The 16,475-nt window shown below is 42.0% G+C and overlaps 1 protein-coding gene and 1 long non-coding RNA gene across 3 annotated transcripts in view; one reads left to right on the top strand and one right to left on the bottom strand.

The window, feature by feature from the left end:
* The window catches only part of LOC103104355 (uncharacterized), a 36,967-nt gene extending 27,064 nt beyond the window's left edge, over positions 1-9,903 (bottom strand). The window contains exons 1-2 of the long non-coding RNA XR_461489.2: positions 9,781-9,903; positions 2,608-2,690 (exon numbers count right to left, since the gene is read on the bottom strand). This is a non-coding gene — a long non-coding RNA (uncharacterized LOC103104355). The remainder of the gene's footprint in view (positions 1-2,607; positions 2,691-9,780) is intronic.
* Positions 1-16,475, top strand: part of CACNA1S (calcium voltage-gated channel subunit alpha1 S) — a 108,886-nt gene that overhangs the window by 79,773 nt on the left and 12,638 nt on the right. For both annotated transcript variants that reach the window (XM_007481120.3, XM_001368020.5), the window contains exons 29-35: positions 6,253-6,309; positions 6,917-7,045; positions 8,172-8,237; positions 10,058-10,149; positions 10,950-11,109; positions 15,063-15,190; positions 15,683-15,779. In XM_007481120.3, the coding sequence (XP_007481182.2) occupies positions 6,253-6,309; positions 6,917-7,045; positions 8,172-8,237; positions 10,058-10,149; positions 10,950-11,109; positions 15,063-15,190; positions 15,683-15,779 (729 nt within the window). The remainder of the gene's footprint in view (positions 1-6,252; positions 6,310-6,916; positions 7,046-8,171; positions 8,238-10,057; positions 10,150-10,949; positions 11,110-15,062; positions 15,191-15,682; positions 15,780-16,475) is intronic.

Here is a 16,475-nt window from a genome sequence, read left to right as displayed (position 1 = left end):
TCTAGGCTTGAGGAAATTCCAGTGTGGGAAAAGATTCAAATAGGGAGGGGGAAAGAGACCAAATAATAAAGCCAGCATTGAGGAGACAAGGGGAGGAAGAAGAAACAGTAAACCTGAGGAGTAGTCAGAGAGATCCAGGAAGAGAACCAGGATGATACCATATCACAGAATGCACAGCAGGATAATTGTCATTGTTGTTTTAATAAGAGTTTTCCAGAAAAAAAGGCATAGTTGACAATGTCAATAGTATACAGAGGCCAAGAAGGATGCGAACTGACAAATTCTTGGGTTTGGCAAACAAAAGACCATTGCAGAAGTTTCTTTCTTTTTTAAACCCTTTCCTTCCATCTTAGAATCAATACTGTGTATTGGTTCTAAGACAGAAGAGCAGTAAGGGCTAGGCAATGAATGTTAAAGGTCTTGCCCAGGGTCACACAGCTAGAAAGTGTCTGAGGTCAAATTTGAACCCAGGACCTCCTGTCTCTGTCTCTAGGCCTGGCTCTCCATCCACTGGGCTACCTAAGCTGCCGCCCCCCCATTGCAAAAGTTTCAATAGGGATGGAAAGGACATTTCAAAGGTTTATAGAGTAATGAATAATGAAGAAACAGAAATGGAGGTTACAGATATATCCTTTTGAGGCTTTTGGTGTCAAGAGGAAGGAGATAGGATGCCATGTATGAAAGAAGGCTTGAAGGAACATTTTTCAGCATCGGGGAAGCCTGAGCCTGTCTGTAGACACAGGAAGAAACCAATTTATGAAACTGGGATGCAGATGAGATAGGGCGTGATTTGTGGCAACTCAACAGCAACTAGAACCCTGGTCCTGGAGTCAGGAAAAGCTGAGTTCAAATGTGGCCTCAGACACTTACCAGCTCTGAAACCCACAGGCAAGTGGATTAACTTCTGCTTTCCTTGGTCTCCTCAAGTATAAATTAGAGATAATAATACCCTACCTTCCAGAGTTGTAAAAAAAAAATACTTAGCGCAGTCCCTAGTACATAGTAGGCACAATATAAATGGTTCCTTCCTTCCTTATGAAGCCCAGTCCTAGTGGAAAGAGGACAGCTTCTAAGGGAAACGCCTTTGCAGAAGTTGAAGTCCACAGATGTAGAGCATTACTTATGATGTCAGATTGTTTTTCAATGTGTGGATCCATTTTGCTGATTTTTTCTCTTTAAAAAAACATTTCAATCAAAAAATAAATTCAAATTCTCTATTATGAGAGATGGCTTGAGGAATGGGGAAAAAATAGGACTATAGGGGGAAATCTGAGTAATATAAAAATAGTAATAATCTTCCTCCATTTTCTCTTAATATATTTTAATTTGTTTTGTTAAATATTTCCCAATAACATGTAATTAAAAATGTTAGTTCCAAATTCTCTCCCTCAATAACATCCAGACTCATTGGGGTATAGAATCCTGTCTTAGCCTATAGAGAAGCAGGAGGGGAATAAGGAGGATAGTGGTGGAAAGGGGAGTAGTATAAGGAAGGGAGAATGGAGAGAATTAAAACCAAATTTTCTCCCTCATTCCCCCACCCATAGAGAAGAGCAATATAATATTGAATAATCATCTATTTTTTAAAAAGTTGGGAAAGTTGGATGACTTGGTAGCTAGAAAGCCAGGCACAGAGAAAGGAGATCCTGGGTTCAAATTTGGCCTCAGACACTTCCTAGCTCTGTGACCCTGGACAAGTCACTTAACCCCCATTACCTAGCCTTTAGAACCAACACTTAGTACTGAATGAAAGACAGTAGGTAAGGGTTTAAAAAAAGAAGAGTACAAGATGGAAGGATTGCCCTTGAAAGGAAGAAAGGTACTTCCTCCAAAACTGAAGATAAGATGAAAATTGGGCAAAGCTACAGCAAAGTTTTGAAATGGCGCTGTGATAACAGAGAGGTTTTGAGGTAGAGAAAAGGGAAGGTGAGGGACCTCTTGTTAGATAACCCTGCCCTGTGTAGGACAAGTTAGATCTTCTGCAAAGAGTAAGGAAGTCAGGAGTAGATTTAGAAGAGGAGAGCAAGATAGATTTGTCTGGAACTGCTGTTGGAAATGTAGACAGTGAGTCGAATAAATAGATTGTCAAGCAACAGTGAGAACCCAACCGAACCGAGGACAGCAAGTCTGAATTTAGAATGATTCCAGTAGTTCCAGGACTGTCACTGGCAACACGTTACAGTCTAGAAGGGAAATTAAAGAACATGGGTAGCCACCTATGTGTTAACAGAAGGTCAGAGGAATGAGGAATGCTAGGGCCAACTGGCTAACCAAGGCAGGCTGGTAGGGAGGTAAGTGAATCCTGAAGGAGATGAATGCACCAAGAGAGTAGGGAGGGACTGGGAAACTAGAGGTGACATTGAGGGTGAAAGTCAACTTCAGCAGGAAGAAAGAGTAGATATGGGACATGCTCAGGAAGTTGGGGGGGGGAGCAGAGAACAGCAGATCAAAGTAGCAATGAGGCTGACTGAACTGAAGAAGAACCTCTGGGTTGGGAGTTGGGCGTGTTCTTGGTGGGATTGTAACAGGGTATATCTAGTTTGACCATGAAGTCAAGGAAGAGGCCCGAAGGCTTTAAAAATAGACAGGGATTCCCTCTGAACTTACCACTGCCTGGTTGAAAATTGTTTCAACTGCTTGACTCCAAGGGGTAGAGGTCCTGAGCTTTTAAGTTGGAAGTTCCAGTGGAGCTGGGTGAGAACAAAGCCACGATTAGAATGGGGAACTGACCCTTTTCCTTAGAGTTCCGAAATTCCTCAGGGTGCTAAAGCACCTGCAGTCCTTTGAGAGCGATGGGACAAACAGGCGTGCACACACACACACTTACCATCACCTATACACACTCACACACACTCATACACATATACTCATACACAGCATACACACTTACACATACAGACACACACATTCCCCACACACAGACTCCCACAGACTCACATTCACACATTCTCACACACAGTCATATACATTCACACACAGACATACACATTCATAGACATACATACTCACACAGATACACTCACATTCACATTCACACATATGCACTCACACACGTACACACACTCTCACATACATATAATTCACACACGCTCTCACATACATGTACTTCACACACACTCACACATACAGACATACACATAGACACATTCACACACACATACTCACATACACTCACATATACATATACTCACACATACACGCTTACATTCATATACACTCACACACAGACATTCACACACATATACATTCATACATACTCTCACATACACTCACATATACATATACTCACACACAGACACACACATTCACACATACACACTTACATTCACATACACTCGCACACAGACATTCACACACATATACATTCACACATACTCTCACATACACTCACATATACTCACACATACACGCTTACATTCATATACACTCACACACAGACATTCACACACATATACATTCATACATACTCTCACATACACTCACATATACATATACTCACACACAGACACACACATTCACACATACACACTTACATTCACATACACTCGCACACAGACATTCACACACATATACATTCACACATACTCTCACATACACTCACATATACTCACACATATACGCTTACATTCACATACACTCGCACACAGACATTCACACACATATACATTCACACATACTCTCACATACACTCACATATACATATACTCACACACAGACACACACATTCACACATACACACTTACATTCACATACACTTGCACACAGACATTCACACACATATACACTCACACATACTCTCATAGACACATATACTTCACACACACAGACACACTCACACACATTCATATATACACTTCCTCCCTCAGGGGAGCTCCTCCTTGACCTATCCCTGGTCATTATACCTTCCCCCAACCTCCTGGTGACAGTTTCCAGATAGCCTGAGGTCTCCATCACTAGCCTCACTTAACTGAAATGAAGGTGGGAATCGTGCTGAGTGCCCCGGGCACAAAAGTTGTTAGTTATGACTCTGTGTGAGAGAAAATCAGTAAGATGAGTAGACATTCTGCCACAGACTCTAGAATATGTAGATCTGGCCCTGGGCCATGGATGGAGGGCACAAGGTCAGGCAGGTAAGGGACTGGTGGATGGTGGGAGAGAGAGAGGAAGCTTCTAGGGTCTTGACTGCTGGGATGTTCTGTTGTTCACCAGACCCATGCTGAGGTTCCAGTTGAACTGAGCATGTGTAGAATGGACACTGGCAGCAGAGTGGCAGATGGAATCCACCGATGAAGGGGGCTGCCAAAGGGTATAAGAAAGCTTGGATTCTGGGCAGGACGTGTATACGATATGATTGCAGACTTGGACTTTTCTGGTGTTGTATCTTCTCTGAGGGCAGTGAGACTGGGAAGGAGACTTTGGTGGGGCAGAGGAGGGAAAGGTTCGTGTCTGAATACATTTTTCTACACATGGGAATTATTATATACAGCTTCCAGGGGAAATAGAATCCCAGAATAATCCTCTAGCTTGACTATCCACAGACCTCCTGGAGAGCAACAGTCTGAATAAAATCTCAAAGTCCTTCTTGGTTCTGCAACAACTATAATCATGCCTTGCCTTTTTATTTTTTTTAAGCATCAAAAAAGGACACTGGCTTGGATATTCTACAAGTTATTTACTTGGTTTTTTAAAGATCTGTTAGATGGCTTTTATTTTTTATTTTTACTTTTATTTTTTAGCAACAGCAGATTTCACTTCCTAACAATGCTTTCTTCAGCTCATGTGAACATTCATTTTAATTCCTTGAGCACAAGCCAGCTGAGTATAGAGGGAGGCAGCCTAGTCCTATACCATATGGCAGAAGGAAACCAAACTGGTCTGGAGTAATAATAGCTAACATTTACATAGCACTTTAAGGTTTTTAAAGTGCTTTACAGATGCTATCTTACTTTATCCTCACAACAACCCCAGGAAGTGAGTCCTGTTATCCCCATTTTATAGATGAGGAAACTGAGGCTGAGAGAATTTGACAGGCCCAGGGTCATATAGTAAATGTCTGAGGTCATATTTGAAGGCCACATCTTCCTGATTCCAGGTCCAGCACTCTATCCATTGCACCAATAATTACAATAGCAGTAACAATGCCTGGCTCTTTCCAAGGGTCTATGATTTCACTGGCATGTCCCCCACACCTGATCTTAATCCTCTTCCTGAGCTGTAACCAAAAGACTTCCTCTCCAATAGCTGCTGACCTTTTGGTGATTAGCCTCACCAAATTCAGCCAGGTTGATCCCATACAAGCCCTCTGGGTCTCCCAGCTAGTAGGGACTATTCAATTTATTGCAGTTCTATACCCAGCACACCCAGTGCCTAGCATACAGTAGGCATTTAATGAACGCTTGTTGGTTGATAGTCTTTGAAAATTCAAAATCACCACTGTGCCAGGAAGAGCAGGATTTGGGCAAAAGTATAATAATAATAAAATAATGAGAATCCCATGTAATATGCCTTAGGGTCCAGACAGTCTTCCCTCTGGCAGCCTGCCTTGGAGGACTGCTTATATGTAATAGCAGCTTTCATTTGTATAATATTTTATGGTTTACATAGGTTACAGGTTTCATAGACAAATATAAACTTCCCTTTAAAAGAAACCTTATTTTCTATCCTAGTTACAACTCTAGGACAGAAGAGAAAGGGCTAGGCAAATGGCAATTAAGTGACTTGCCCAGGGTCCCCCAGCTAGGAAGTGTCTGAGGTCAAATTTGAACCCGGGACCTCTCTTCGAAAGGCCTGGCTGTCTGATCCAGATTCACTGAATCATCTAGATAACCCCTCCTAGATCCATTTTCAAATGAAAAATCAGGCTCTCCCTGAAGCACCCACATCAAGAATGTAATTTGCACCAAAGCAGCCTCTTATTAGGTGAAGAATTCAGATTGAGAGGTATAAATATGTCTGAGAGAAAGCAGAAGCATCCAACTCTTCTCCCACCTCGTCTGTTGATTGCCCAAACCCTGTCCCTCGGCCAGTCCTGCCACACTTCTCCCTTTTGAGCTTTATTCTTTGCCATTTAGAAACAGATTTGGAATCATCTGGTCCTACTGGTTTAGAACCCAAACTGAGTTAGCTGTACCTTGTCTTTATCTCTCTCTTACCCCATCACAAGCCCCAGGTCTTTCCCTCATCTCTTCCTTCCTCCCTGCTCTGTCCCATCTCTCTGATTTGTTCCCTTTCCCTCATCTCTTCTCTCCACAGACTTTCCTGGCTTCCAGTGGGGGACTATACTGCCTGGGAGGAGGCTGCGCCAACACTGTAATATGCCCAGCTGCATTAGCTTGCCCTATGCCCTGCATGATATTTTCTTCCTTATCCTTCCCCATCCTGCTCTCCTTGGGTCTTGCTGGATACAGTGGATGGGGGTGGGTCCTGGAACCCAAGAGGCAGCCAGGCAAGGAAGCACAATGGTAGAAGCTGGTGATGATGTTAAAAATGTGCCTGGCTTTTTCTCAGTGCACACAATAACCCTCACTGGAGAAGCCCTTCCCTCCCACCAACCCCTAATTTTATAGATAGGGAAACTGATACACAAATAAATGTGCCTGTCAGTAGCCAAATGCGAAATAGAATCCAAAACCCCTGACTCCCAGGCTATTTTTTTATCTCTACACATGCATTTCATAGAGTAAGAGCATTGGGACACAGGCAGCAGGGAAGAGGTATCTCATGACAGAAGCCATAGAAACTTGGAGCCTGACACTGGTTGGGGGATATGGGTTCCCCATAGAGGAAGGGAAGAAATCCCCATGAAGCAGAATCAGATCAGCCTTCCTCCAAGGGGGGTGCTCCAAAAGTCCTACATCAGAGCCCAAGGAGAAAGGCTTATTCCTTGGAATAATTTCTGGGACTGCTGCCCTGGCAGGACCCCGATGAGAGTGCACGAATATCCAGTGCCTTTTTCCGCCTGTTCCGAGTAATGAGACTAATTAAGCTGTTGAGCCGGGGTGAGGGTGTCCGAACATTGCTGTGGACCTTCATCAAGTCCTTCCAGGTAAGTTTCTTTCAGCCCCACAAAATGCCCTCAGAGGGCCTATGACTAGGGCGGGGTAAGAGACTCCCATTACCTGGCTAGCTCATCACAGCCAAGTGAGGGGCAAGGCAGCTAGATGGGTCAGTGGATAGAGAGCCAAGCCTAGAGACGGAGGTCCTGGGTTCAAATCTGGCCTCAGATACTTCCTACCTGTGTGACCCTGGGCAAGTCACTTGATCTCCATTGCCTAGCTCTTCTGCTTACTTATACAAGTTGATTCTAAGACAGAAGGTAAGGGTTAAAAACACTAGTCAAATGAGGGGCATCAATTCTGTGTCCCCCAAACTTGAAACCCCACTTCCATCAGGAAGTCTCCCTTAAAGGAGAGAGGGAGGAATAGGCATTATGGTAATGTAACATAGTAGATATGCTGGTCTTGGAGCCAAGAAGACCTAAATCTCTGACTGATGTATCTTAGCTGGGTAACAATGAGAACTATCACCTACCCTCTCAGAGCTTTCAAGCAACTAAGTTATTCCAGGAGTTACCCATCTGTATCAGTGGAATGAGTTTCCACATTGGGAGTATAGAACCCTACTGAAATCAAGCCTGTCCAGAAAAACATTGTACACAGTAACAGCAATATTGTGAAATGATCAACTGTGACAGACAGCTATTATTGGCAGTACAATAACCCAAGACAATTGTGAGGGGCTTAAATAAAGAATACTACCAGTCTCCAGAGAAAGAACTGGTGGGATCGGAATGCAGATTAAAGCATACAATTTTTCAATTGTTTATTGGGTTTATGTTTGGGGGATTTCGTTTTATAAGATTACTCACAAAAATGAACAATATGGAACTATGTTGTTTTTTTTTTTTTGCGTGATACTACATGTATGACCCAAATCTAATTTCCTGCCAACACCAATATGAGGAGGTGAAGAGAGGGAGATAATTTCAGTCATATAACTTGGGAAAACTTGCATGGAAATTTGTTATTAAACATAATTGGCAAAAATAAATAAATTAATAAAGCAGGTCTATAGTGAAAAGGAGAAGGGGTAGGGAAAAAGTTTGTCCCCTGGAAGGCCCCCATTCTGGAACACAACATTTCTTTCCTAACTATTCTGTGCTTGTCCCTTAGGCTTTGCCATATGTGGCCCTGCTGATCGTCATGCTCTTTTTCATCTATGCAGTTATTGGGATGCAGGTGAGGAAGGGGCTCAGGTAGGAGCCTTGGGGATAACCAAATGACTGGGGGCCCAACTCTTAGAGTGAGGCCCCAAGCTTGTCCTGAGAAGAAAGGAGGGGGAAGAATGAGCAATTCTCTGCCAATAACCTAGGGTAGGACAGCTAGACCTTGGCAAGGGAAGGAGCAGGAGCAGGCCCTAGCGACTGTAAAGCCCAGGAGAGCATTATCAAGGTGGGACTTGTCTGCTGTGCCTCCTCCATACAAAACATGCTCAGATTCTTGACTCAAACCCAAACATCATTGCTTCCAGTTGTATTTTTTAACCGCCTGGTGATTAAATGGGTGAAGGAAGGTCTCAAAAAGGAAATTCTTCTATATCGCTTCAGATCCATACCTTCTCTGTAATTTATAGCCTTAGAGAGTGGTCTGAGGCACCAAGAGATGATGACTCACTCAGGGTGAGTGTTCAGAATCTGTTTTAAGGAGGATTTGACTCTGGGTCACTCTCTATCCACTACATGATGCCATCCAATGTTATGTAGCATAAGAATGGCCCCTTCTTCATCCTTACTCCTTCTCTCCCTGCTGCTTCCTCCTCCTCACCAGTCCCTACCATTTGAGATTCACTCTGCCCAGCTTGAGCAAACTGGGGGAGTTCTATTCAGGTTCACTTGGATTCAGGACCAACAATGACTCTGAAAGGAATCAGGAGGAAGCAAGACAAAACAATTGTCTTGGTGCCCACCCAATGCACTGTTAGAAGTCATCCATCAGCCCTTATAAATCTATCTGATCTCAAGAGGGAACCAAAAGAAATCCTGGAAGACAGACAGACAGATTGGAGACCAGAGCATCCCTTAAGAAGACCATGGAAGGCCCAAGAGGTCTGAGTTTTTTTCCATACACAAACCCCAAACAAACAAGCCTGTACCCTGAAATACTTCCCATTTTCCTGAAGTGCTGCCTCAGATTTCTATTAGGAAAAGCAGTATTTAAATAGAACATTACCCTAGGTGATGCAGTGGATAGAGAACTGGGCTTGGATTCAGGAAGACTCATCTTTTTTAGATTAAATCTGGCCTCACACTTACTAGCTGTGTGACCATTGGAAAGTCATTTTACCTTGTTTGCTTCAGCTTCCTTATCTGTAAAGTGAGCTGGAGAAGGAAATGGTAAACCATTCCAGTATTTTGGCCAAGAAAACCCCTAAATGGGGGTTCTGAAATGACTGAACAGAAACCCTTAAAGAAGCACTTCTGCATAAAGGTTAGAGAACTGGCCTCCAAGCCAGGAGGACTCCCAGTTTCAAGCGTCATCTTTGGAACATACTGGCTGTATAAGCCTGGTCAAGTCACTTAGCTGTTTTCTTCTCTGGGTAGCTCTCAAAGCCTATATGTATTATTTGAATTCCAACTGCATGTTTCCATTAGACTAGAACCAATTACCATCTTTTATCATTTCAAATAGTGCATATTTGAATGCATGAGATTCATTCACACTAATCAGAACCTAGTGATAAATCAGAGAAGGTGCCTACCTGCACTGCTATGAGTTTCCTCACCTGGTAGTTTCTTACACAGTTTCACAGGTTGAGTCCCCATCCACCTTGTCCTCTGAAGCCTTGTTCTATGAGCTTATAGGAGGAAGATATCCAAACAACTTCTCTTTGGACTTTGAGTTCTCAGGTCCTGAAAGTAAAGAAAATGAGGAGAATGGAGAAGTGGGGAGAAGTTAATGTGGGTGAGGAGGCTGGGTGGTGGGAAGCAGGAAATAAGGTTAATTGGGAGATCTTTACATGCTGAACCTGGAAACCATAGATAGCTCTTTTTGTCCTGCAGATGTTTGGGAAAATTGCCATGGTAGATGGGACACAAATCAATCGCAATAATAACTTCCAGACGTTCCCACAAGCTGTGCTTCTACTCTTCAGGTAGGAGTTGTTAGAACTTGAACTAGGATTTTTTTTTTCACCAAAAACAGGAGAATGATGGGAAGGATAGTGTTTAGGAGGGAAGGGGATTGGCTACACCACCACAGTTCTACAAATTGGGAGACTTCAAGATAGGGCAAGATAGTAGTTATAAAAAGGAAGTGAGTCTTCTGAGGAAGGAAAAATATCCCTTGTCCCTTGTTGGCATCCTGGGGCAAAGTCTCATTTGCCTAGGCTAGGTATACTTTGGGGAGTCTTCACCTTTCCATTCCTACCTACTAAAAGATCTCCCTAGGACAAGGAAGCTGCTTCCTTTGCTCCCCAGTCTTCTCCCATTTAAGCACATGGCATGTTCCTCTCTATTACTGATTAAACTCTTGTTGAGACTGGAATCCCAGCCAACCCAGCCTGGAAGTCCTTGGGACAAAGACTTCAAGCTTCCATCCTAGAAAAGGAGTGAATATCTTTAATTCTTAAAACCTGAACCTCCTTGATTATGACTCCATACAATTCATTCTCCCACAGTGTTCCTAAGTTTCCCCTTTGGTGAATTCAGTCCTGAAAAGCATAGCTTAGTTTGGCTCTTAGGACCCTCCATAATTTGAAGCCTTCCAGAATTCTCATGAGGATTAGAGGTATTGATTGACACTCCAAAGGGAAAAGGATAAACTGAAGCATAGCAGGAGAAAAGACTGTGATGAATCCTGGTTACAGGGCAGTCAGGAGTGGGATCTTAACATCTTGGCAAAGCCCATTTATTCCAGGTTTCTAAAAGCTAACATGAGCCTGTCCCCACCTAGGTGTGCAACAGGAGAGGCATGGCAGGAGATCTTGCTGGCCTGCAGCTATGGAAAGCTCTGTGACCCCAAGTCGGACGCTAGTGTTGGGGAGGAGTATACCTGTGGCACAGGCTTTGCCTATTTCTACTTCATCAGCTTCTACATGCTCTGTGCCTTCCTGGTAAGTTGTCAATTTAGGCATTGTGAATACCAGGGACAGGAATGAAAATGAGAACTGAAGACAGGGACTTACCTAGACTTTTCTTTCTTTTTAAATTTTTTCCTCTTTTTTTTGTAATTTTAAATTAAATTTTATTTTTTAATTAATAAGCATTTCTTCTCTCTCCTTCCGACATCCATCCCCTCCAAAATAAGAAAAGAAAAAAAGAAATTGTAACAAATATACATCATCAAGCATGACTTATTCTTATATTGGCCACACCCCCAAATGGGTGTCTCATTCTGCACATTGAGTCTATCACCTCTCTGTCAGAACATGACTAGTATGCTTCCTCACTGCTCCTCTGGAATCATGAGTGCTCACTGGACTGGTCACTTCCTAACCCTAGAGCTTTCTGGCTCAGTCTATATTCAATCCTAGTCCTTTTACAAACACCAGAAAAGGGAAGACAATCACCTTCCTTTTATGTAACTCGTCTCCCCGTGGGTCAATCTGGAGTTTCTATTAGATATCTATTTTCCCCTTTATATGAATCAAAAGTGTCCTGATTATTATGTGTGTGTGTGTGTGTACAAACCTATATAAAATATTCACCCATTCTCCCCCATCTCTACAAAGATGGAGAGAGGTTCGTTTTCAACATGTCTTCTCTAAGACTGTGTGGTTATTATAATTAAATAGCAGTCAGTTTTGATTTTTGTTCTTTCTATGTATTTTATTGTTGTCTCTCTATAGATATTTTATACATCTTATACATGTATATGTTCCCATGTATAAATATGCATACATATGTGCAGATAGATAGATAGATAGATAGATAGATAGATAGATAGGTAGGTAGGTAGGTAGGTAGATAGATAGTTGTTGTTCAGTCATGTCCATCCATGGGGTTTTTCTTGGCAAAGATACTAGAATGGTTTGCCATTTCTTTCTCCAGTGTATTAAGGCAAACTGTGGTTAAGTTACTTGCCCAAATCACACAGCCAGTAAATTTCTGAGGCTAAATTTGAACTCAAGTCTTCTTGACTCTAGGCCCAATGCTCTATCCACTGCCCCTATGTGTGTATGGATGGATGGATGGATGTACTTTTTTTCCTTATTTCATTGTTTCAATTCATAAAAGTCTTCTCGTGTATCCTTGAATTCTTCATCTTTTTTTAAATTTTAACAAAAAACAATATATTTCAAGCTGCATTCAGTTGAATTCTTCATCTTCATCATTTCTTATGGTCATTATCTTCATACACCACAGACAGTTTGTCTTGCTGTTGTTTTCACCGTCTATGGCCATCTACGTTGCTATCACGAAAAGTGATGCCATGAATTCTAGTGTGTGAGAGATGCTATCCTTTTTAAAAGGTTAGCCTTCAGAACATCGAACACAGGAGCAACAATACCATAAGGATGATCAGTAGTGACACACTCAGCTACTCCAATTAATATGATGATCTGAGATGATTCCAAAGGATGGGAATTTCCATGATGGAAAATGCCGTTCACCTCCAGAGAGGAATCCAATGACCTCTGAGGGTATATTGAAGCATAATTTTTTCACTTTATTTTTCTTACTTTTTTGCAACTTGGCTAATATAGAAATATGTTTTCCATGTCTTCACATGTATAATAGGCATCATGTTGTTTGCCTTCTCAAGGAGGGAAGAAGGAAGGGGCTAGAGGCAGGGAGAAAATTTGGAACTTTAATTTTTTTTTATTTTTAGATTTAAAATTATTTAATTAAATTGAATTATTAATTAAAGTAGGAAATCCAATTTAATTTAAATAATTTGTTTAATAAAAATAAAAGTAAAATAGAGGGTTCTACATAAATAAAAGGGTATTCTAGTGAAAACTGCTCTTCATAAATGTCATTATCCAGGTTTTCATTCTCTAGTTAAGTTTACAAAAAGAGGCAGCTTGGCATAGGAGATAAGAAGTGCTAGAACTGGAGGCAGGAAGACCTGGGTTCAAATCCCTTCTCTGCCACTTACTAGTTATGTGATCATGGGGCAAATCACTTGGTCACTCCAGTCTTCAGTTTCCTCCCCTATAAAATGGGCATAATAATACCTATAAAAAGTCAGGCATGATAACATCTTCTCTGTTATAGGAAGCTTGGGAGTTCTAAGAGGCTATAGAGCTAAATTGATTGAATGTCCACACTGTCTGGCACCAATATGATGAGCCTCTGGAAATGGGGATTGCCAGGCAGCCTAAAGGGAATGGAGAGGGGGGTACCTAACTACCTTTGGAAATAGAGTCAATTGGCCATGGGATCAGGTCCATGAATCATTTTACCCTTTGCCATAATCTAATTTTTTAAAAAAGGCAAACCATTCCATTATCTTTGCCAAGAAAACCCAATGGACAATATGGTCCATAGAGTTGTGAACATAGACATGACTGAACAACAGCAATATATACACATACATACGTGTGTGTATAGAAATATATATGTATATATGTGTGTGTGTGTGTATATATATATATATATATATATATATATATATATATAGAGAGAGAGAGAGAGAGAGAGAGAGAGAGAGAGTGACTACAACAAAATAAACAGAAGAAACAAAACCCCAAACTGAATGCTGTTTAATTATAATAACCAAACTTGGTCTTAAGAAGGGATGAGAAAATGTATCTTCCTCCCTTCTTTGCAGAGGTAGAGGGCTATGGATATGAAATATTTATACATATTTCATACTCACATGTCCTTCCAGCCTGAGTAAGATCAGGAGACCCAGTTAAAATTTTTTTTCAATTGTTATAGTATCTACCTCACAAGGTTTGTTAATCTCAAATAAGAAAATGTGTCAAATTTTGTCTTGTTATGAATTATTACTTTTATAGGGGATTTAATGAGACCTCACACCTGCAAAGGGAATTCCTACAAAAAAGTCTTTAAACATGATTTCACTCATCCCAAAAACACTGTTAGAAAAGTAGCAGGGGTAGCTAGGGGGCTCAGTGGAATGAGAGTCAGGTCTAGACATGGGAGGTTCTGGGTTCAAATGTGACCTCAGACATTTTCTAGCTGTGTGACCTGAGCAAGTCACTTAATCCCCATTGCCTAGCCATTAGGATCACTTTTCTGCCTTGGAACCAATAAACAGTTTTGATTCTAAGATGGAAGGCAGGGGATTAAAAAGGGGGGGGGGGGGGAGGATAACAACCCTCCCCACCACCACAACTAAAGGGATGCTGGACCTAGAGAGCTTAAGTCATTTGTCCAGAATCATAAAAGAAGTCCACCAGAAGGAAAGAGACAAAAGCTAAGTCTCCTTGACATCCGGCCCAGCTCATAGGGAAGACCAGAGGGAGCTCTTCAATACCTCAGTCTTTTTCTCTTTACCAGTGGCTCCTGTCCCAGCTTCCCCTTTCCCCTGTTACTTCTTTTGCTAGTTGTTTAATTTGTAATGCTATCTTACACTTTATATCATCTTCATTTCCAAATATCTCTCTTCCCAGAGAGCTATTTTGGTAACAAGAACTAAAAATAGAAGAAGAAAAAAAGGCAAACTAATTTAAACATCAATTGAGTCTGACAGTATATGCAAAGGGAAAAGGACATAACCATTTATGTAATACCTACTATGGGGGGTAGCTGGGTAGCAGAGGGGATAGAGTGCCAGTCCTGGGTTCAAATTTGGCCTCAAACACTTCCTAGCTGTGTGACCCTGGGCAAGTTACTGAATCCCATTTATCAAGCCCTTACTGCTTTTCTGCATTGCTACCCAATACTCGGTGTCATCAATTCTAAGACAGAAGGTAAGGGTTTTGTTTTTTTTTTTAAACCACTTACTGTATACTAGGACCTATATTAAGTGCTTTACAAATATTTTCTCATTTGATACAACCTTCCACAACTGTAGTCCACCACCTCTTCTAAGGAGTCTCCCCATCACTTCTGATTTTTCATGCTTGGGAACTTTTGGTTCTGCTCCTTGCAGATCATTAACCTTTTTGTTGCTGTCATTATGGACAACTTTGACTACCTCACCCGAGACTGGTCCATTCTGGGCCCGCATCATCTGGATGAGTTCAAGAAGATCTGGGCTGAGTACGATCCTGAAGCTAAGTGAGTACAACCAGAGCGAGGGACTTCGGTCTCAGACTAGTCCCTAAAAACTCCATCTCTAACTTCTAGTTGGCAGCCTAGTCTGTTATGGTCTATTTACTGGTCTATTTAGATTTATCCTCCTGTTGAGTTTCCATTTATCCATGCTCCCTTGTGTATGCCTACCTCTAAAATGAGTTTCTTACTCTGGAGGAAAGAACTCCTGAAGTCTAGGAAGGGAAATGTCTTAACCCCTGGATAGAGCAACTTCAGGCTACCTCAGTTCAATCATCCCCAACCCAGAGGTAGGTAGCACTTTGCCCACTGAGTCCTCTAAGGAGCACCAGTTCAGCCTCCCTCCTACCAAATCTGGACTTTAGAGAATGGTCTTTGGACCCAAGAGCAGGACACTTCCACATAGCCTGGACTTCTTCCCCATCTCCAGCTCCCTGAGGGGAGAGGGGAGTTCCAGGAGGGATGGGGAATCCAGGAAGCTGTGCTCTCATCCTCTAGGGGCAGAATCAAACATCTGGATGTTGTGACCCTGTTGAGACGAATCCAACCCCCTTTGGGCTTTGGGAAGTTCTGCCCTCACCGGGTGGCGTGCAAGGTAACCAATGTAACTTATACATTTTCATGGAGACCCAGAACTGGAAGAGAAGGCTAGAGAGTTGTAGAGATTCTCTGAGTGGGAGACATGTAGGTCAACTCTGGCCAGTTTTTTCCAAGCTTTAGAGTATCTGTGGGGAGACTTGTATGTTCTCAAGTAAGATGGAAAGTGGGCTGGACTGGTAATAGGAGACCTAGGTTATAGTCCTAGAAAAAATAGTGTGGCATAATGGATAGTTCTCGGTTTGGACTCAATGGTTCCTGGGTTTGGGTCCCAATTCTGACACTTCCCAAATGTATGCCCCTGTCTCTCTTAGTCTCAGCTTCCTTCTCTGGACTGGACTTGATGGTCTCTAAGAGCCATTCTGATTCTTGATCTAAGATCTCATTAGTCTAAATCAGTCACTAATTCTCTATGTGACATTGAGAAAGTCACTTCAAATATCCTTATTTCTCAAATCACAAAATTGAATCAAATAGTTGAAAAGGGCCCCTTCAACTCTAACTTTCTAGAATTCTCTAGCTATTTTCCCTGAAAACCATCTTTCTACCAATCCACAAAAATTTTCCTGATCAGTCTACAATGCCTGAGCCTTATCCCCATTTGCTCAGAGAGCTGAAGATAGTGTCCACCATCCAAATTTGGCTCCCAGTCCAGTCAGTTCCTGCAGTCCCATAGGCCATTTTCTTTCTCTGT

This window comes from Monodelphis domestica, chromosome 2 (genome assembly GCF_027887165.1).
Source record: "Monodelphis domestica isolate mMonDom1 chromosome 2, mMonDom1.pri, whole genome shotgun sequence".
Classification (NCBI taxonomy): domain Eukaryota; kingdom Metazoa; phylum Chordata; class Mammalia; order Didelphimorphia; family Didelphidae; genus Monodelphis; species Monodelphis domestica.
Note: the sequence above shows the minus strand (reverse complement) of the source record. Positions and strands in the feature narration are given on the sequence as shown.